Source organism: Cololabis saira, chromosome 3, assembly GCF_033807715.1.
Source record: "Cololabis saira isolate AMF1-May2022 chromosome 3, fColSai1.1, whole genome shotgun sequence".
NCBI lineage: Eukaryota > Metazoa > Chordata > Actinopteri > Beloniformes > Belonidae > Cololabis > Cololabis saira.
The window spans coordinates 45,679,814-45,701,266 of record NC_084589.1 but is presented as its reverse complement, the minus strand read 5'-3'; the positions used below and the strand labels follow the sequence as shown (position 1 = coordinate 45,701,266).

The 21,453-nt window shown below is 40.9% G+C and overlaps 3 protein-coding genes across 3 annotated transcripts; 1 reads left to right on the top strand and 2 right to left on the bottom strand.

The window, feature by feature from the left end:
* Window positions 1-4,459: 4,459 nt before the first annotated feature.
* On the bottom strand, window positions 4,460-5,616 carry LOC133440444 (gastrula zinc finger protein XlCGF49.1-like). Its single transcript, XM_061717703.1, has one exon. The coding sequence runs from the start codon at window positions 5,467-5,469 to the stop codon at window positions 4,756-4,758; it is 714 nt and encodes a 237-aa protein (XP_061573687.1). The 5' UTR covers window positions 5,470-5,616; the 3' UTR covers window positions 4,460-4,755.
* Window positions 5,617-10,120: 4,504 nt separating this feature from the next.
* LOC133440685 (hereditary hemochromatosis protein homolog) lies at window positions 10,121-12,762 on the top strand. The gene is made up of 2 exons (XM_061718003.1): window positions 10,121-10,160; window positions 11,876-12,762. Exons 1-2 carry the CDS (start codon window positions 10,121-10,123, stop codon window positions 12,760-12,762), a joined length of 927 nt encoding a protein of 308 aa, XP_061573987.1.
* Window positions 12,763-15,298: 2,536 nt separating this feature from the next.
* On the bottom strand, window positions 15,299-16,414 carry LOC133440432 (zinc finger protein 239-like). Its single transcript, XM_061717691.1, has one exon. It carries the CDS (start codon window positions 16,348-16,350, stop codon window positions 15,490-15,492), a length of 861 nt encoding a protein of 286 aa, XP_061573675.1. The 5' UTR covers window positions 16,351-16,414; the 3' UTR covers window positions 15,299-15,489.
* Between the last annotated feature and the right edge of the window lie 5,039 nt (window positions 16,415-21,453).

The window sequence follows — 21,453 nt, the reverse complement described above, 5'->3', positions numbered from 1 at the left end:
GCAGCTGCTTGAGCTGGGGAGTTTCCCATTGAGTTGGTTTGCTTCATCACCACGGCTTTTAACTGGAAACAAAGGGATCTTGTAGGAGTCATACTCATGTGTTCATTCATTCAACTTTCCAGGGTTACGTACCGACTCTGTGGAGTCTGATTTCAGGTTTCCAGGCGAGGTCCAACAGTCTGCGCTGACGGTCGAGCTCTTCTTCATACTCCAAGATGCTTTTTTCAAACACTGACAATATTTCTACAGCAGCTGCTGTTAGTCGCTGACCGATAAACTCTCTCAGATGATTCACCTTAGACATTGTTGAAGAGGAAAAAGAAAGGAAACAACAGAACCGTCCTCTCTTTTTCTTCTCTAGGTTTAATGGCGGATCACAACCAACGTTATTAGGTTCTACCGCCACCTGCTGTACCGGAGTGTGTAACATCAGGATCATTATTACACCAGGTTACAGTCTAATTTAAAGGGGGGAAAAAAGGAAATACCTAAATAAAATAAGATAATCACATTTAAATCTTATTATCTATCCCTGCATCTTTAAGAAAGACAAGGATTTCCTTATAACAATCCCTCATCACCTCACTCCTCCCTAATAACCTACTAAACTCCATTCCCGTCCCAGCTCGTACATCCTGTCTCTTAAAGCGTTCCTTTCTACCTCATACTTGCCACATTTAAGAATCACATGCTCTACATTCTCTGTGACATCACACTCATCACATTTATCACACACGGACTTTGACATTAAATACAGAGTTGATTTTAAACTAGTATGACCTAATCTTAATCTAGAAATGATGACTTCCTCTCTCCTACACTTTCCTTTGAAAACCTTCACGTTAATTGACTTCTGTATGTTATAAAAATGTCTCCCTTTTACACCGTTGTCCCACACCTTCTGCCATGAATCCCTCACTGCCTTTCTAATTCATGATTTTGCTTCACCTTTACCAAAAGGAATTTCCATAATTACCTCACTACTCAATTTCAATGCTCTTTTAGCAATATTGTCTGCTTTCTCATTGCCATCAACACCCATGTGGGCAGGAACCCAACAAAACTGCACAGTAATTCCAGTTCTGCATAACCTCCACAACACCATTAATATTTCCAACACTAGATCTTCTCTTATTGTTTTATTTGAAGTCAAACTCTGAAGGGCTGCAGTGGAGTCTGAACAAATGACATAGTTCCTTCTCGCAGTTACAGTAAGTATTTCATTTACCAACAAAAGTAATTAGAACAAAATGCATACAACATTCTTTTCATCACTGGTTTACTACGACTTCTGTCATTTAGCAGACGCTTTTATCCAAAGTGATTTACATCTGAGAAAACAACACAAGCAAGAAGGTTTAGAGTTTTATTTTTTCCGACACAATGAGAGCTGACGCAATTTATATGATAAGCTTCTGATTGTTAATATCAATATATAAAATAAAAATATTTTTTAATTCATGTGTACTTTATTATTTGTCATAAAAAATGTATGTTGTTAAGAAACTTTTATTGCAATGGGCTTCAAAATAATACACATGGTAAGTCTTTGAGACATTAAAACATTTAAATATCAAACTGATCAAACTATCAAACTGATTTTGGTGTGAAATATATAGATATACAAGAGTCATTTAAAGCTGCAGTTTCCAACATTTAACCACTAGAGGGAATAAAGATCCCAAACTAACCCCCAAACTCAGAATGACGGTTCATTCATGCATGAATCACCCACAGGTTTTCTGCAGGGGTTTGAAGCCTCTTTTTCCTCGTATTGTGGCAGGTTGGAATTATATAAAGCAAGAAGTTTAATGCGTAATTAGGGGCGTGGCCTTTTGATTGGCATTAATTTGTCCAACCTGTAAATAAATACTTTTTCTAAGATCTTAGAAAATGTTGGGAGTAAAGAATCAGGCCTGTAATTAGTGAATTGGTGTCTGTCTCCAGTTCTGTACAGTGGGATGACTTTTGCAGTTTTCATTTTTTTTTTGGAAATGTCCCAGTTCTGAGTGACTGATTACAGCTGTATGTCAGTTAACAATCCATCAATAACCTTTTTGACTATTGTCATATCACCACAGTCAGTTGACACCTTGTTTTTACATTTACTTACAATATCTATGATTTCTCTCTCCTCCACAGCTGTGAGAAACATTGAATCTGGATTTCTACTTATTAATGTTTCCTTCCATCCATCAGCTGATCCAGGATCACACATTTTTCTGCCAGCTTTGGTCCAACACTCACAAAATACCTGTTAAAATTATTAACCACCTCATTCATGTCATTAATGACATCATCGTTATTGGTTAAATATTGTGGATAATTAGTCTGTCTTGAACTTTTCCTAATGGCATCATTCAATATATTCCAAATACCTTTAACGTTATTTTTAGTCCTTATTCTTGAAGGAATTCATGTCCCTCTCCATGAAGGCAATTGGTCTCAGCTCTGAAACAGCAAAGTCCTCCCTCCATTATCATATTATTATTATTATTATTATTATTATTATTACTACAAAAGTGCATCTCCACTCGTTGAGTTTGCACTTTGAAAGAGATGGAAAATGGACTGGTACCAAAAGCCAGGCTTGTTGCACAAGGTTTTGAGGAAGTGCAAGTTTCTGCTACAGAAGGAATCTCCAACCTGTGCTTCAGTCTCTGAAGCTCCTTGTGGCAGGAAGTTATCAAAAACAATGGACACTGCATTTGATGGACATACAATCTGCTTCTTTCATGGACTAGAAATGTGGAGAGACATTTTCATTAAACCTTCTCCAGAGACCAACAGAGCAGATCATCTTTTTTTAACCCACATCAACTCCATGGTTCCTGACACAGTGGATTCCTATCAGTTTTCCTACCGTGCCAACAGATCAGTGGATGAAGCGATGGCTTCGGCTTCACTTCACCTTCCAACACCTGGACAGGATGAACACCTATGCACGGCTTCTGTCCCTGGATGTGTCATTTGATGAAGCCAAGACCAGTGAAATAACAAACTGGATCAAAATGACGTGATTGAGGAAGTTGAGGATAAAGGACAAAAGTGCATCTCCACTTTTCAACTTCATTTGATGACATTTCTCTTTCAACATTGTTTTCTGAGCTAAATGCTGGTTGTAGTGATCACGCTGTACCAATAATCTGCATCACTGACAACTTTCCTCTTGTTGATGCACTAAAGTCTTTTTTCATTAGTGTTTTTATTATTATTACAATAGATTTTTCACTCTTGGGTTTATGTTGAGCTTTTATAACTCACCACCAGGGGGCACTGCTGCTCTTTCTACATATGGAGAGTGTAATATTCCCGAATTATAAACAATAAAATAAGCAGTGGTGTAAAGTAACGAAGTACAAGTACTTCGTTATTTTACTTAAGTAAGATTTTTGAGAATTTGTACTTTTATTGATACTTTCATTTTTCTGTACTTTTACTTTTACTTCGTTACATTTTCAAGGAAAAAAAAAATCGTACTTTTAATCCGCTATATTTAAAATTGGACACGTCGTTACTCGCTACAAATTAAAGAACAGCACAGCGGGGGCTGACTTATGGTTCCGCGTTACACCAGCGCAGAGCTACGGCGTAGGGTATGCGGCGACGCACACCCTACGCCGTAGCCTACGGCGTAAGGCGTGCGTCGATTTAACGCGGAACCATAAGGCGGACGGGAAGGAAGGGGGGCGCGTGAATATACCGAGAAGGAGCCGCAGCTCCCGGGAGAGTTGCGCCGCAGAGGCGGGCCGGACGGCCGGAGGAACCGCCGTCGCGTCGAGTACCGATGAGGACTGAAGCCTGAATTATGGTTCTGCGTTAAATCGACGCAGAGCCTCGCCGTAGGGTACGGGCTCTGCGTTGGTGTAACGCGGAACCATAAATCCGCCTTGAGCGGCAGCCGACGCGTGTCCATGCGCACCATTCTTTGATTCCACCCCTTCTTCATTTCTTTGCAATCCTTTTGAAAATAATTTTGTACTTTGAATTTTGTACTTTGTACTTTTTACTTTTGTACTTAAGTACATTTTACACCATGTACTTTTGGTACTTTATTATATTTAAGTTGAGGTACTTTTATACTTTTACTTAAGTAATGTTCTTAATGGGTACTTTTTACTTTTACTTAAGTCATTTTCAAGCAGAAAATTTGTACTTTTACTTAAGTACAATATTTTTGTACTTTTTCCACCTCTGGATTTTAAAATGCATGAAGCCTTGCAGTTATATATTGTGATGTTTTACAGTTTTCAGCGAACTATGTATAACATCACAATATATAACCTCTGAACGGAGTAGATGGAGAGAGTTTAACAACATGGAGCTGCAGATTAACTTAACAAAGAGAATGTGAGTGAAGAAGAAACAGACGGGAAAAAGGACGTGTGAGAGAGGCTTTGTAGATGAACGAAATAAACTGTCATGTTTAAAGAAACTTCAGCAAATACTAACAGCTCTTTATTTGCACCGTGGAGACGGCAAGTTACCAACAGCAACAAATAATAATTTTAAGAAGGAACAGGGATTCAAAAAACTCAATGCAGAACTTTAAAAGAAAGTAAAAAACCACATTGTTCCCTCTGCGTCAAGTTGACGGAGAAGCATAAATCCGGGTTGAACCTGCAACCCTTGTGGGGAGGGGATTAGGCTCATCAGCCACAGGAGGGGGTGGTTGGACTTCTGCGGGTTCTTCTTCTGTGGGTCAGACAGGAGTGGACAGCTGCCCCCGGAGGACGACAACATGAGCTTCATTTGTCACGAGTCACCAGACTTCTCCTCTGGGTGATTTTTCATGTGTCTCAGCAAATCAAATCTGCGGCTAAAACCTTTGTTGCACGTCTTGCACAAATATGGCTTCTCGCCCGTGTGCGTGGTTATGTGCTGTTTAAGAGCTGATAAATGAGTAAAGGTTTTTCCGCAGGTGTTGCACAGGTACGGCTTTTCGCCGATGTGGATCCTCGAGTGAATCACCAGGTTGGAACGTTGTGTGTAACTTTTTCCACATGTTTTGCAGATGTAGGGCTTCTCGCCTGTGTGCGTGTATATGTGGCTTTTAAGATGTGATGAGTGTCTAAACGATTTTCCGCAGGTGTTGCACAGGTACGGCCTTTCGCCAGTGTGGATCTTCATGTGATCCATTAAATTACAACTTCTACTAAACTCTTTCCTGCAAGTGCTGCAAGAAAATACCTTCTTCCCCGTGTGGGTCCTGGTCAGCTTTGGTTTACAGTTGCTGTCTGACGGGACAGCAGCATCTTCGTGGTCACCGTGTCGTCTCATTGGCTCCGGATCTGCAGTTTTACTGGAGTCTGAGCGTAAACTTTCAGTCCCTTCCTCATCTTTGTTTTGAGCTTCAGGAGAAGTGTGCAAAAGCAGCTGGCCACAGTTTGGTCCTGGTTCACCATTTTCAACTTTCACATCAGCGACATTGACCAATGAGACATCCACCTCTACGTCCTCGTGCTTCATCTCCTGACCGCTGGAGTCTTCCTCCAGTTCTGTAGTCTGTGGATGCCCTGGTTCCTCCTGGTCCGGGCTGCAGCTCCTCTCCAGGTTATCCAGGTGCTGGTCACTGAAAACCCCGTCCTCCTCCACCTTACAAACATTTTCTTGTGGGGGGTCTGGAATTACAAAAAGGGACAAAAAGATAGGATTTTAACAAGTCAAAAGTGCTTCCCAGTGTTGATTGTTTGGTTGTATTTGTGAGGTTTAAAGTTTGTCCTGAACCTTCGGTCTTCCCCTTCATCTATGTAGTATATTTGAAAACAAGTGCATTACTCTGTGTGACCATTAGGCGGCACTGTGACTGTACTCTTGTGTTACTGCGTTGGTATCGAGACAGTTGAAGAATAAAGTTGTTGTTCTAGAAATGGCTTCTTCTGCGTCATATATAACGATCTAACTACAAGTACTGCATATGAACACCGATATGAACATCCTCCAACCGTCGTGTTTTTTGCCAGTGTCATCTCACATCTTACAAGTTCTAGTTCTAAGGTATAGAGTGTATAACAAAATAAATGTTGACCGGTTTGAGAAGCAGGTTGATGACATCCTATGGGATGATGGATACACCCATGATGATGTTGAACAAGCATATCAGTCATTTTTCAAGTCTTTCAACTCTGTATTCAACAGGTGCTTTCCTCTTGTCAGCAAAAAAGCAAACAAGGTCTCTGCATTTAGAAAACCCTGGTTTACACCAGATCTCCATAAGTCTCTGAAAGCTAAGAATAGATTGTATAAGAAATTCATCAGTAATCCATCCCCAATTAATATAGCAAATTATAAGACATTTCGTAACAATTATAATCATCTTGTTAGAACTGCCAAGAAAAAGTACTTTTCCGACAAATTCAATGAGGCTTCTAATAACATAAAACTACCCGGGGAGTCATTAACCAGCTTCTAAATATGGATAATTCCACAGCCACTCTTCCATCTCTATTTGGTGATGAAAATCGAGTCTACTCTGACCCATCTGACATTGCATATGTTTTTAACAATTATTTTGTTAATATTGGTACAGTTCTTTCAGAAAGGATAACTCCTATAGCCAGGTCTCCATCTGAGTTTCTGACAGGTTCCCATCCTTCTATTCAGAGCTTCAAGCCTCCTACAGAGAAGGAAATCTTGGACATAATGATGTGCCTGAAAGACTCAGCTGCTGGTCATGATGAGGTCAGATCTAACTTAATTATGAAAACTAGACATTCAATTGCTAATCCTTTGACCCATATTTTCACCAAATCTCTAGAAACTGGAATAATACCCAATGACCTCAAAATTGCCAAAGTAGTCCCTGTTTACAAATCTGGAGACCATAGTGTATTTAGTAACTACCGGCCCATTTCTGTTCTCCCAGGTTTCTCAAAGATCCTGGAGAAATTGGTCTATAACAGAATGATGAAACATTTGCAGGACTGTAATATACTGTATAAACACCAATATGGATTTAGGAAAAATCATTCTACAGAAATGGCTATACATCAATTGGTTGATAAAATTCACACTGCAATCAATAAAAATGAATACACTTTGGGAACCTTTCTTTTCTTTTTATCCAAAGCTTTTGACACAGTTAATTTTTATATTCTTCTTCAAAAATGACTACAGTATGAATTTGCTGGAATCACTCATGTGTGGCTTTTCAATTATATTCATAACCGTCAGTAATTTGTCATCATTGACCGTAAATCATCAGAGAGGTCCACTTTAAAATGCGGGGTCCCCCAGGGGTCTATACTAGGGCCCCTGTTGTTTTTGATTCATAGAAATGATTTGGCCGCAGCCTCGTCCTCCTTGTTTCCTGTACTTTTTGCCGATGATACAAACTTATTTATTTCACATAATGATTTTTCATCTGTAATGGGAAAGGCCAACCATGATTTACAAAACATTTCAAAATGGTTTAAAATTAACAAACTATCACTGAATATAAAAAAAATCAAATTTTATTATTTTTGCATCACAATATAAAATATATTGTAAATCTAACACTGGTCTGTCTATAGGAGATGACCCGCTCACTCAGGTTACATCAACAACCTTCCTTGATGTAATTATCCATGAAAGTTTAAGCTGTAAAAACCACATCAATCATGTCTGTAAAAAAATATCTAAATCTATTGGTATTATTGGCAAATTCCGTTGTTTGGTGAATGAAAATTGTCTCCCAACTCTTTATTATAGCTTGATATATACATATCTCATTTACTGTAATATTATTTGGGGAGCTAGCTACAACACACATCTTCATAAACTTCATATGTTGTAAAAAAGATTCTGCAGGATTGCCACACACAGTAATTGGTCTGCTCATTCTGCCTCTCTTTTCAAACAACTCAATATTTTACCCATCTTTAAGTTAAATACATATCAAACCTGCAATTTTATTTTCAAAGTATTGTTCCTTCCAGTTTCATTTTCTTTGCCATGTAAAGATTGTTTTCAGTTCAACAGTGATATGCACCATTTTAATACAAGACAAGCTAATCATTTAAATCTCCTGAAGTTCCGTACTGGTTTGTGTCAGTTCTCCATCAGATACAGTTATGGAACACCTACAGCAATCTCGTCTACCTCTACTTCATTCAATCATTTTAAACGTAAACTCAGGACACATTTAATTGATCAAATTACCTAATGATATTTCTAGATTTGTTATTTTTTTCTTTAATCATGTAGATATCATGTATTCTATTCATGCTGCTGTTTATTTGCTTTGTCTTTGTTTTTAGACTGCAATCATGTATTCTGCATATTTTAAATCTTTGTACAATCTTTTGCTGTATTTTACAGGCAGAGGCCTCGTATAAGCCCCTTGGGCTTTTTGCCTCAACTGAGCACTACTGCGGTCCAGCCAGCCGTCATTCGTATTTACGGTCAAATCAGCCGCTCCTAAATGTTCATGTGCTCCTATTTCAGCCTTTACGGCAAATGAATAAATGCGGCTCAGAAACAGAAAGATATGAAATACTGAGTTTGAGATAATGCAGATATGTTTTTTTCATATACCCATACTTCCACCGTAATATTTACATGCTCTTACTGTAAAAGAAAAGGATGAAACACTTTTCTTTTAGATCTAAACTTCAAACACCTTTTCTAAAAAGGTCAGTCTCCTTTTTTGCTTCAGGTTCTGTTTTGCAGGGACTATAAAAATTAATTCACCCATAATTTCACCCAATACCTCATATACCTCTCTTCACAACTGCAGTCACTACAAGTATGCTTAATTTCAAACAATTTTACTGTACAAATATTGAAATATTAAGATCTGAACTTCAAACTTTTCACTACAGGTCTGCTCAATTTCACATTCACTGTACTTTTATAATCCACACAGAATCACAGGCTCAGTCCCGTCACCACAATCGCCTCATTGTTTTATAATCATACTTAAGCACACTATGTGGATATTTGATTTAGTTTTAGAATTCATTTTTACAGTCTCTGCAACAAAGGCCTTTGTAGAAAAGTAGTGTTTGAAGTTTTACACCTTAATATGTCAATATTTCTAAAGAAAAATTGTTTGAAATGAAGCATGCCTGTAGTGATTGTAGTTATGAAGAGAGATATATGAGCTATTGGGTGAAATTATGGGAGATTTTTATAGTTTCTGCAAAACAGAACCTGAAGTAAAAAAAAAATATTTTACAGTAAGAGTGTGTAAATATTACGGTGGAAGTTTGGGTGTAATCAAGGTAATGAAAAAAATATATGAAAAAAAAAACATCTGCATTATCTCAAACTCAGAACTTCATATCTTTCTGTTTCTGAGCCGCTTTCATTCATTTACTATAAAGATTGAAATAGGAGCACATGAAATTTAGGAGCAGCTGATTTGACCGTAATGACGGACCGGAGTCGAGCACTTTACCAATCTCTCTTTTACATTTGTATGTTACTTGTTCTGTTTTTTATACTGTGCTGAATAAATAAATCTAAAAAAACGGTGATCTGCATCTTTTCTACAGAATAAAGGATTAAGTGTAAAGTGTGAAATATGAGTCTGGTCCAGAGTGTGAATGGAGCATGAAAGGCAGCACCAAGTAAACAGAACAACAAGTTAGTTCGGGATGTTTCCGAATCCCACATCAGCAGCTGCTTGAGCTGGGGAGTTTCCCATTTAGTTGGTTTGCTTCATCACCACGGCTTTTAACTGGAAACAAAGGGATCTTGTAGGAGTCATACTCATGTGTTCATTCATTCAACTTTCCAGGGTTACGTACCGACTCTGTGGAGTCTGATTTCAGGTTTCCAGGCGAGGTCCAACAGTCTGCGCTGACGGTCGAGCTCTTCTTCATACTCCAAGATGCTTTTTTCAAACACTGACAATATTTCTACAGCAGCTGCTGTTAGTCGCTGACCGATAAACTCTCTCAGATGATTCACCTTAGACATTGTTGAAGAGGAAAAAGAAAGGAAACAACAGAACCGTCCGTCCTCCTCCTCTGTCCGTCCGTCAGGAACCAGACTCTGCTCATCAGTTCCGCTGCTGTTGCGTGGGTCTTCGTGGGTCTTCGTGTGTTTTCATCTGCAAAACTGAAAGTAAAAACTCAGAAACAGACAGTCGGGTTTTTACCAGCAGTTAATAAATATGTTTGTTCTCCAGCTGATGTCGGGGTTTCTGCTCCTCCACCTGGTGATGAGTTCAGGTAACAAATACTGCTGGAAACAGCTGTGTTTCTTTATTTACAGTAGGATAAAGTTCTTGTAGGAACTAACCCCCCCCCCCACACGGGCCAAACCTCAGACACAAATTCAATTTTACAATTTTAAAATTATAATATGCTTATAGTTTATAAGAATACTAAAACTAGTGTTGTTTACCTAACAAGACTAACTGTAAAAAGGCTGTTCTCACACAGACATGTAATGTTCTAGATGAGAGCTGCACAGAAATAATAGCCTACATTTACACTGCTTTATGTGTTGGCTATCAATATGCATTATCCCATCTAAATAAATTAAAAACAATTTTTTTTTAATATAATTTCCAGTGTAATGTTATGTGTGTGTGTTCTGAGACAGTAAAGTTTAACATTATTTAGTTAGTCGGCCCTTAATTCTGTCAATAGCCTGCACCTCTTTTTGGTTCTGCTGCTGCTTCCTCCCTCTTTTCTTCATCTCTAACTTCGGAGTCGGACTCCCTTTTTCTCTTAAATATGTCGTAAATCTTTCTCTGCATTTTGATGGCGATTCTGTATCGTACCTGTCAAGTTTTGGATTTTAAAATAAGTGAAATTTTCCGCCGCTGTCCCGCCAGTCCCACCGAGGTCCAGTATTATATTACATTTAAAGACAGATTTATGAGAAATCTAAAATAACTGCCTGTCAACCACTTACAAACTACAATTATGAGCTCAGAATCTGCTAGTTCTACCTTTGTTGACACTGAAATGCTGTGGACATTCCTGTGTTTGTAATTCCTTTAATAGAGCCTAAATGAAAACACTAGTGAATTAAAGCACACTTATTTATTTTAAACATTTTTAGTTTATATATGCATTGTTTGTCTTCAAGTGAAACATTTACATTTTATTTTAATTTGTCATTTTCACTCATGTGGCTCTCTGCCATTAATGACTGATGACACAGACGCACGTTTCTGTGTCTCCAGCTGAAATAACTTTCAGAACTCGTGACTGTTCATGGTCCTGCTCCTCTTTAGGAAAGTTTTTTTTAGAGATATTTACACAAAGTTTGCTTTTTTGTCAGAAATGTCTCCTCTCTCTGGTTACATCCATCCATCTCTGATTTGTTCCGAGTTTGTTCCCGTTGTTTCCACTAACCTCGTGAGAACTGCCCCCCAGGCTGCAGCAAGAAGCAGTTTCTGGCGAGACTAGTGACAATTCAGTTTGCGGTTTAAAAATTATTATATTATAAAATGGGAAATTTACAGGAAAATACTAATACGGGAAGACAGCGGGAAAGAGGGGTGAAATACGGTAGTTTTCCACCTAAACGGGAGACTTGACAGGTGTGTTCTGTATATGTGTTCACTGTATATTCCTGTGTTCTGCCACCAGGAGGCGCTGTGGGCAGCTCGTTACATTACAGCGGTGTAAATGTAACGTTACACCGCTGTAGTGTAGTTTGCTCATCTGAGGGACAAACTGGCAGCGTTAGATAAAGGGATACGTTTGTCTTCTAGTTAACGTTTGATTCGTTTCTGCTCGTGTTGTGAGCATCAGTAAACTGGGAATAACAGCTGGATCATCTGTCCTCTCCACTCTTCTCTCTCCTCCCACTCTGCTCAAAACGCCTTCTTGTAGGATCCGGGTCTATATTTCTTTCCAGATTCCCGTTCCGGACCGATCCAGCTTACTTTCACCCCTGGTCTTACCGATAATTCTGTGCATTTTTTTAGACTCCGGGCACTCGCTGTCGGTGTTGCTCACCTACATCTCAGGACCAACCCAGTTCCCAGAGTTCTCTGGGGTCCTGATGCTGGACGACATCCAGGTGGGGTACTATGACTCAGAGACCAACAGAGTGATGAAGGTCGGTGCTGGAGGTGAGAAAGGGGAGGAGCTTGACGTGGGACACTTCGCCTTGAATGGGCTGTGGAACAATATGGAGAATATGAGGATCAGGTTGGACATAGCCAGAAAACAGCTGAACCTGACCTCTCCAGGCATCTACGTTTACCAGAGGATGGTGGTTTGTGGGGACCAGGAAGACGATCAGCATAATTTCCTCATGGTCAGGGATGGTGTGAATGGTCATGATGCCGAAAGCGTAGTGTGTAACACGACCCACTTCCTGTACGGCGGTGGTGATGGTTGGGAGTTCCAGTTGGACACCATGGAGCAGATTTACTTTCAGATGCGCTTCTCAAACATCTTCCTGCCCTTCTGTGCCCGGACTCTGCAACACCTGCTGGAGATCAACAAGCACCTGGTGATGCGTCGTGTTCGACCTCGACTACGCCTCCTATCACAGCCGGGGGGGGGCGGGGCCCAGATCACCTGTCTGGCCACAGACTTCTACCCTCGCCACATCAACCTGACGCTGCTGCGGGACGGTGAACCCGTGGACGAGGAGGAAATGACCGTTGGCTCGGTGCTGCCCAACGGCAACGGTCTCTACCAGCTGAGGAAGACGCTGGTGGTGGATGAAGAGGAGCTGCAGAGGAAGCACAAGTACACCTGCGCAGCGTCTCACCTGAGTCTGGACAACCGGCTGGACGTGAGCTGGAGGGCGGAGTCTTTCCGCTCATTCAGTGTCCACGTCATCTCTGCTCCGTCGTCCTGATGGTTGCTGCCATCCTGCTGCTGGTGCTGATGATGAAGATGAGGAAGAGGTCAGGGTCAGAGGGCATCTCCATGGAAACACAGGAGAGTCCCGGAACAGACACCTGAATCTTGATGACACGGTTCCTGAAGTTTGCTGGTTCGTCCAGATGCAGTTTTGTGATCTTCAGTCCTGCTTCCAAGTTCTCTCTGCTCAGTTTAAATTCCAGTAAATGTTGAACTGACGACAAGTTTGATTTTCAAGTATCAGTACTGGATATTTACAGTAGTAATTATGTTCTACATCGTAGCCCAGTCGTCATATCAGGTGAGAGTGTGGGGTTCAGTGTCCTGCTCAAAGACTCCTCAGACTGGGGTCAGTCCACGACCTTCAGGATGGAGGACGACCTGCTCCACCCAACCACATGTCCAGACAGCTGCAGCGTAGTTAAGATCATTATTATCTGAAGCTGTTCAACGACACCTTCAGAAGATGCACGGTCCTTCCTTGAGCCAGCATTAGTGCATAAATGTTACTTATATACAACTTATGTTATTTTTTTTTTTTAACAATAAAGTTGCCATTTGTGAAAATTCAGTGTTGTGATTTCTTTACAGTTAACGTGATTCATTTGTCTTGTAACATAATAAAATGAAATGATGAGGAATCGGAGTAAATAACTGTGGTGTACCTGTTTAGAATTCAATTAAATCTTCCTGTGTGAAGACGAGGTGACTAAAGGCTGATTTATGGTTCTGCGTTACAACAACGCAGAACCTACGGCGTAGGTTACGCGTCGATTTAACGCAGAACCGTAATTCAGGCTTTAAGATCCGTTTACACCGTGTCATAACTGCCGACTATCGCGTCGAGCTGCGTGACATCGGACGCTCTCTGTCCACACTGAAACCGTTAAACTCGCGGCCAGTTAGGACAGTCCAATACAAAAAAATAAAGCAATGGAATTTATTTTGTCACTCAAGTTCGATCGCATCACATGGGACACGCTTTGTGTACGCAGCCGGCTCTTCTGCCTGGAGCGAGGCTTTGTTCCCTCCCCTGCTACACGTCATTCAAGCAGCCAATCAGCACAGAGCCTCATTATCATAACCTCTCATCCCCTCATAATCCCTCACAGAGAAGGAGGTTAGAAGGGGTAAAACTAGAGACATGGCCCAGAGGCTGAATTTCTGATTTATGTAGAAAAAACAATATTTAGATTGTTTTTAAGACATTCAATGTCTGTTTAAAATATACATTAAATGCCATAATAGGTCCCCTTTAACGCACATCCTAAGTCACTTTTGCATAGACTCATATCCGGCACTTTAAAAACCTCATATTGTACATTTTTGCTTATACATTTTCTCTCTTATATATTTGCTTTTATATTTTATATTTGTATTGTATTGCACCAATCACCACAACAAATTCCTTTTGTGTGTTTAACAAACTTGGCAATAAACCTTTTTCTGATTCTGATGAGCTTTTATAACTCACCACCAGGGGGCACTGCTGCTCTTTCTATGGAAAGTGTAATATTCCAGAATTAACAATAAAATAATTCATCCATCTAAAATGAAAACTTAATTACATTTTCATGATTATTTCTGACTATTTATGAGTTGAGGTAAAAATACATTTACTTCTAAACGGATGTCTGATATAAAAGGATTAAATCCAAAGTCTGTCCTCTTCCTGGAATCTGATCCCGATGATCCTCCCTCTTCTTCCTGCTCTCCAACCTGCAGATCTGCAGCTTCAACACAGATCTCAACATCAGCTTTAGAAGAAATCATGAGTCAGACGAGTTGTAAATCTAGTACAACTTGATTTTATACATGTGATTCAATAATATTGTTAAAATCTCATTATGTAAATAATATGAAAAACGTACACAAATATGTTGTAACTTTAGCTTGTACAGGACTGTCTCAGAAAATTTGAATATTGTGATTTTCAGTAATGCAATTACAAAAACAAAAAAGTCATACATTCTGGATTCAATACAAATCAACTGAAATATTGCAAGCCTTTTATTATTTGAATATTGCTGATCATGGCTTACATATTAAGAAAACTCAAATATCCTATCTCAAAAAATTTGAATATTCTGGGAATCTTAATCTTAAACTGTAAATGGTGACGGATGATTGGCTGTTCTGTTTCTGACGTGTTGATGGTTGCATTTCTTCTTTTGTCCTCGTTTCTCTGAAGTTTCTTCGTGTTTTTCAGAGGAACGTTGTAAAAACTGAGCATGTAAATATATCAAACTTGGACTAAACTCTGAATGGAGTAGATGGAGAGAGTTTAACAACATGGAGCTGCAGATTAACTTTACAAAGAGAATGTGAGTGAAGAAGAAACAGACGGGAAAAAGGACGTGTGAGGGAGGCTTTGTAGATGACCGAAATAAACTGTCACGTTTAAAGAACCTTCAGCACATACTAACAGCCCGTGGAGACGACAAGTTACCAACAGCAACAAATAATACGATTTTAAGAAGGAACAGGGATTCAAACAAACTTAATGCAGAACTTTAAGAAAAAAAGTACACAGCCACATCGTTCCCTCTGCGTCAAGTTGACGGAGAAGCATAAATCCGGGTTGAACCTGCAACCCTTGTGGGGAGGGGATTAGGCTCATCAGCCACAGGAGGTGGTGGTTGGACTTCTGCGGGTTCTTCTTCTGTGGGTCAGACAGGAGTGGACAGCTGCCCCCGGAGGACGACAACATGAGCTTCATTTGTCACGAGTCACCAGACTTCTCCTCCGGGTGATTGTTCATGTGACTCAGCAAATCAATTCTGCGGCTAAAACCTTTGTTGCATGTCTTGCACAAATATCGCTTCTCACCCGTGTGCGTGGTTATGTGACGGTTAAGATGTGATGATTTAGTAAAGGTTTTTCCGCAGGTGTTGCACAGGTACGGCCTTTCGCCAGTGTGGGTCCTCAAGTGAACCACCAGGGTGGAACGTAGCCTGTAACTCTTTCCACATGTTTTGCAGATGTAGGGCTTCTCGCCCGTGTGCGTGGTTATGTGCCGTTTAAGATGTGATAAATCAGCAAAGGTTTTGCTGCAGGTGTTGCACAGGTACGGCCTTTCGCCGGTGTGGGTCCTCGAGTGAACCACCAGGTGGGAAGATAGCCTGTAACTTTTTCCACATGTTTTGCAGATGTAGGGCATCTCACCCGTGTGTATGGTTATGTGGCTTTTAAGATTTGATAATCTAATAAAGCTTTTGCCGCAGGTGTTGCACAGGTACGGCTTTTCGCCGGTGTGGATCCTCAAGTGAACCACCAAGGTGGAACGTAGCCTGTAACTTTTTCCACATGTTTTGCAGATGTAGGGCTTCTCGCCCGTGTGCGTGTATATGTGGCTTTTAAGATGTGATGATCTAGTAAAGGTTTTGTTGCAGGTGTCGCACAGATAGGGCCTTTCGTTAGTGTGGATCTTCATGTGATCCATTAAATTACAACTTCTACTGAACTCTTTCCTGCAAGTGCTGCAAGAAAACGCCTTCTGCCCCGTGTGGGTCCTGGTCAGCTTTGATTTACAGTTGCTGTCTGACGGGACAGCAGCATCTTCGTGGTCACCGTGTCGTCTCATTGGCTCCGGATCTGCAGTTTTACTGGAGTCTGAGCGGAAACTTTCAGTCCCTTCCTCATCTTTGTTTTGAGCTTCAGGAGAAGTGTGCAACACCAGCTGGCCACAGTTTGGTCCCGGTTCACCATTTTCAACTTTCACATCAGCGACATTGACCAATGAGAAATCCACCTCTACGTCCTCGTGCTTCATCTCCTGACCGCTGGAGTCTTCCTCCAGTTCTGTAGTCTGTGGATGCCCTGGTTCCTCCTGGTCCGGGCTGCAGCTCCTCTCCAGGTTATCGAGGTGCTGGTCACTGGAAACCCCGTCGTCCTCCACCTTACAAACATTTTCTAGTGGGAGTTCTGGAATTACAAAAAAGGGACAAAACGATTGGATTTTAACAAGTCAAAAGTGCTTCCCATTGTTTATTGTATTAGTGAGGTTTAAACTTTGTCCTGAATCTTCGGTCTTCCCCTTCATCTATGTACCGTATTTTCGCGACCATAAGGCGCACATAAAATTATTTTTTCCTTTTATAAATGTGCTGCGCACCCCATGAAACGGTGCGCCGTATCTATTACCTGTATTACGGTAATGTAAGGCGGACGGCCATCATGAGAACGGTAAAGGGAGAAGGGGGCCTGTGAAGCACCCGTGAGTTGCGGACGTGAATGAGACCATCCTCAAACTGAAGCAGTAGCGCTGGCGGAAGAAATTAAAATTGAACATTTTCATGGAGGTCTGTCTTGGTGCTTTCGCTTCATGAAATGGTGCCTGCGCCGGGGAAAGACGGGATCCGCGCCGGGGAAAGACGGGGTCCGCGCCGGGTAAAGACGGGGTCCGCGCCGGGTAAAGACGGGGTCCGCGCCGGGGAAAGACGGGGTCCGCGCCGGGGAAAGACGGGGTCCGCGCCGGGGAAAGACGGGATCCGCGCCGGGGAAAGACGGGATCCGCGCCGGGGAAAGACGGGGTCCGCGCCGGGGAAAGACTGGATCCGCGCCTTTGAAGGGTTTGATTAATTAATGTAAAAAAATTAAATAAAATACAATCAAACTAAGTTTTGCTCCCGCTCTATTTTTAAATAAGCACACTTGTGTGCTTGTGTGTGTGTTCTGCAGCGGGTGTGTGTGTTTTGCGGCGCGCGCGTGTGTTCAGCTCCGTGTCTGTAGACTGCGCCTTTTGGGGGTGTGCGCCGTATGTGTGTTTTAAATCTAAAAATGAGACACAGAAATGAGACTGCGCCTTTTCACACGGTGCGCCGAATGGTCACGAAAATACGGTAGTATATTTGAAAACAAGTGCATTACTCTGTGTGACCATTAGGCGGCACTGTGACTGTACTCTTGTGTTACTGCGTTGGTATCGAGACAGTTGAAGAATAAAGTTGTTGTTCCAGAAATGGCTTCTTCCGTGTCATATATAAAGATCTAACTACAAGTACAGCATATGAACACATATATGAGCATCCTCCAACCATCACGTTTTATGCCAGTGTCATCTCACACTGTGACCTGCATCTTTTCTACAAAATAAACGATTAAGTCTAAAGCAGTGATTCTTAACCATAGGGCCGCGGCCCACACTTGGGCCGCGAGCGCCATCTAGTGGGCCGCCAAAAGAATTCAGTTTTGTACGTGTGGGCCGCCGGACTGCATAGCAACTCTCGACCAAATGAGGAGAAGAAGACACTCAGCTAGCTCTACGTGTAATAGTAAGAGAAATGGTGTGTAGTTACAGAGAAAATCCTTCATTTTGCACACAGTAGGTTTAGATCCGCCAGGATCAGGGATCGATTAATTGGGTCTGCGCCCAGAGCGAGCGATCGCGACGTGATCATTTATCCCGACGCGTCCCCGCGGCCGGGGAGGTCGGTGCCGCTCGGGCGGCTCCGTCGTTACTGGTGAAAGATGGTAGATGTAGATGCGTGGGCTGTCGTGTGTGCTGGACTGGACTGTTCGGGCTTTCGCAAAAGCATCGGAAAGTAACTGCTGCAGCGACCAGAGAGCTGCGGTGCTGGCTCTGCCCGTCGCAGCTGATCAGGCTCCGATGAAACCCGACACACTGAGTCAACTGACAACTTATTAATGTAAATAACTTAAAGTAAAATCAAACTAAGTTTTGTCCTCGTTGTATTTTTAAATATGCAACCCGGAATGGACAAATTCATCAGTCTTCCCACTGGGACAAAACCAGTGTCTCATACGTTCAGGGACCGGGGCGTTCAAAGTGCGAAAGTGAAACGCCACTGAAACAAAACACAAAGTTTTTCATCAAACATATCGACTCAAGTCTGAACTGAAGTCACAGAAAAATAAACTGACCATCTTAAAACATCCTGTTTGGGTCCAGATACAGCTGTGAAGCAGCTTTCTCCACAGTGAACATAATTAAAACTAAATATCGTTTCAGGCTCAACAATGAGCACCTTCACATGTGCATGAGAACCTGACACCATCCAGCCCAGATTTATAGTCCTGACAGGAGAAGTTAGAGCTCAGTTCTCTCACTGAACAACAGAAAGCGGGGGCATAAGATTATAAGAGGGGAAGAAAGAAAAACTGTTAAATTGTTAAGATGTGTTTATATTAATTTAGTATAAAAATGTGTTGAGACAATTAACAAAGAAAAGGGGAAATTCAAACTGCTGGTAGAGAAATAAAATAAGATAGCATTTGAAAAATAAAATAAAATCTACTTTATTTTTAAGAGAAAAAAAATGTTTAATTCAAGTTAAACATGTTAATTGGCAAATATGTACTTTTTTTAATATAACAGTCAGATGCAGATGTTGATACAACTATGAGGCTACTTGAATATACACACACACACACACACACATAGACTTTTGTATTTTGTGATATCCCTGTCCTTTCTGGTCTTCCTCCCACCTTTTCTGCCATATTTCCATTCCTTTCTTATTTATTTACCTTCTGTATGTGTGGGTGTATGTATGTGTATATATATATATATATATATATATATATATATATATATATATATATATATATATATATTATATATATTATGATGTTCTGGACCTTCGCTTGAGTAAATTTTCTCTAAATGGACCTCTTAAAGTTTTAGTTGAATACCCCTGCTATACAGTGTTTATATTTAATGGGCCCCGGGCCACTCTGTACTGAAAAAATTGGGCCCCAAGGTCAGAAAGGTTAAGAACCCCTGGTCTAAAGCATGAAATTTGAACGGTAAAGTTGCATCTTAGTAACAGTTCAATGCCTCCCAGTTTATTAAAAATGACTCTGAACTGAAATGATCTGAATCATCTACTGTATTAATGAATGTGTTTACACAGGACTTGATTATATTTATTATTCATTTTTGTTCTAGTATTAATAGACATATGTTAAATGATTTTGAATGATGTAATTTATTGACCATGTGACGGAGGGGAGAGGGTGTGCTGTTGTTTTTATTTTTATTTACTTATTTATTTATTCCTTTTTTAATCTATTTTTTCTTTTTCTTATTTTTCTTTTTTCTCTTATTATTTATTTATTTTGGTTTAATTAATGTTATGAAAAGTAAAAAAAAAGGGGGGAAAATATTGATAATTATATTGTTATTGTAAATCTTCTTTTTTTCTTTTTTTAATGCCCTCAATAAAGATATCTATAAAAAAAAATTACTCTGGGGATATGATACCAAAAGCTCTTATTGTGTAGAAAAGATTTCAACCAGTTCCTTTTTTAGGTTTCCATTAATAAAATCTAAATCTATAACTTGCAGGCCTCCATCTTTGAATTCTTTGGTCAGTTCAGTTTTCCTAATGCAATTAATTTTCTTTCTCCATGTATAATCAAAGTTAACCTGATTAATCTTTTTGATTACGTTATTATTATTATTACTGAGTCGAAAGGCGAAGCTCTCGATTTACCGGTCAATCTACGCCCCTACCCTCACCTATGGTCATGAACTTTGGGTAGTGACCGAAAGGACAAGATCGCGGATACAAGCGGCCGAGATGAGTTTCCTCCGCAGGGTGGCTGGACGCTCCCTTAGATATAGGGCGAGGAGTTCGGTCACCCGGGAGGAGCTCGGAGTCGAGCCGCTACTCCTCCACATTGAGAGGAGTCAGCTGAGGTGGCTTGGGCATCTGTACCGGATGCCTCCCGGACGCCTCCCTAGGGAGGTGTTCCAGGCATGTCCCACCGGGAGGAGACCCCGGGGAAGACCCAGGACACGCTGGAGAGACTATGTCTCTCGGCTGGCCTGGGAACGCCTCAGACTCCCCCCGGAGGAGCTGGAGGAAGTGTCTGGGGTGAGGGAAGTCTGGGCATCTCTGCTGAGGCTGCTGCCCCCCGCGACCCGGGAACGGATAAAGCGGCGGACGATGGATGGATGGATGGATTACGTTATTGGGAATAGACAATGAGTTTGCTGGATAAATACATCTGGAGAGACTTTCCATTTTGGTTAAGAAGATACAACCTAATAAACTGATGTCTCTTAATAACCAGGAGTTAAGTTTGGTTTGGCATTCATTAATTACCCTCCAGACATTTTTATTTTCACGTTCTGCTGAATCTTCAGAGATGGAAATGCCAAGATATTTGACAACAGATTTTATCGTAATAGGCATGTTTTACATAGTATTTTTATGGACTATATTTATATGGATATTGTGTAGATAGAATAATAGCATTAATGTAAATTCATAGAGTTATAAAGGGGTAGGAAATAGGAAAAAGTGTAGACTTCTTCCTACTCCTTTTTTCGAACATATGTGAATATGAAGATGTTACTAGTGATGCACCGATTGTTCGGTAACCAAAATTGTTCGGCCGAAACTGGCAAAAAAACACTTTCGGTGTTCGGTGGAATAAGTGGGAAAAAGACCGAACAATTATGCCGCGTTCCATTTGTCCTCGGAAGTCGGAATTTCCCAGTTCCCAGTCGAAATTTTCAACCGGAACGCCCCTCGAAGTGGGATTTCCTACTGGGAAAGTGGGAGAAGCTTCACCACCCCCGAGTTACCATTCCAAGATGGCTGCCATTCCCAGTCCCCAGTTCCGATTTCCGAGGTAAATGGAACGCGGCATTAATAACGGCGTTAATATAAGGAAATAGACTGGCCGCTCCGTAACTGTTGCGCAGCACATAATT

What these genes read in the sequence shown, in the direction of transcription:
- LOC133440444 (XM_061717703.1), bottom strand. Translation starts at nt 5,469, where the DNA reads ATGAAGCACGAGGACGTAGAGGTGGATGTCTCATTGGTCAATGTCGCT.
- LOC133440685 (XM_061718003.1), top strand. Translation starts at nt 10,121, where the DNA reads ATGTCGGGGTTTCTGCTCCTCCACCTGGTGATGAGTTCAG. An exon ending in CCACCTGGTGATGAGTTCAG is followed by an intron (nt 10,161 to 11,875) that starts GTAACAAATACT and finishes GCATTTTTTTAG; the next exon opens with ACTCCGGGCACTCGCTGTCG.
- LOC133440432 (XM_061717691.1), bottom strand. Translation starts at nt 16,350, where the DNA reads ATGAGACGACACGGTGACCACGAAGATGCTGCTGTCCCGTCAGACAGC.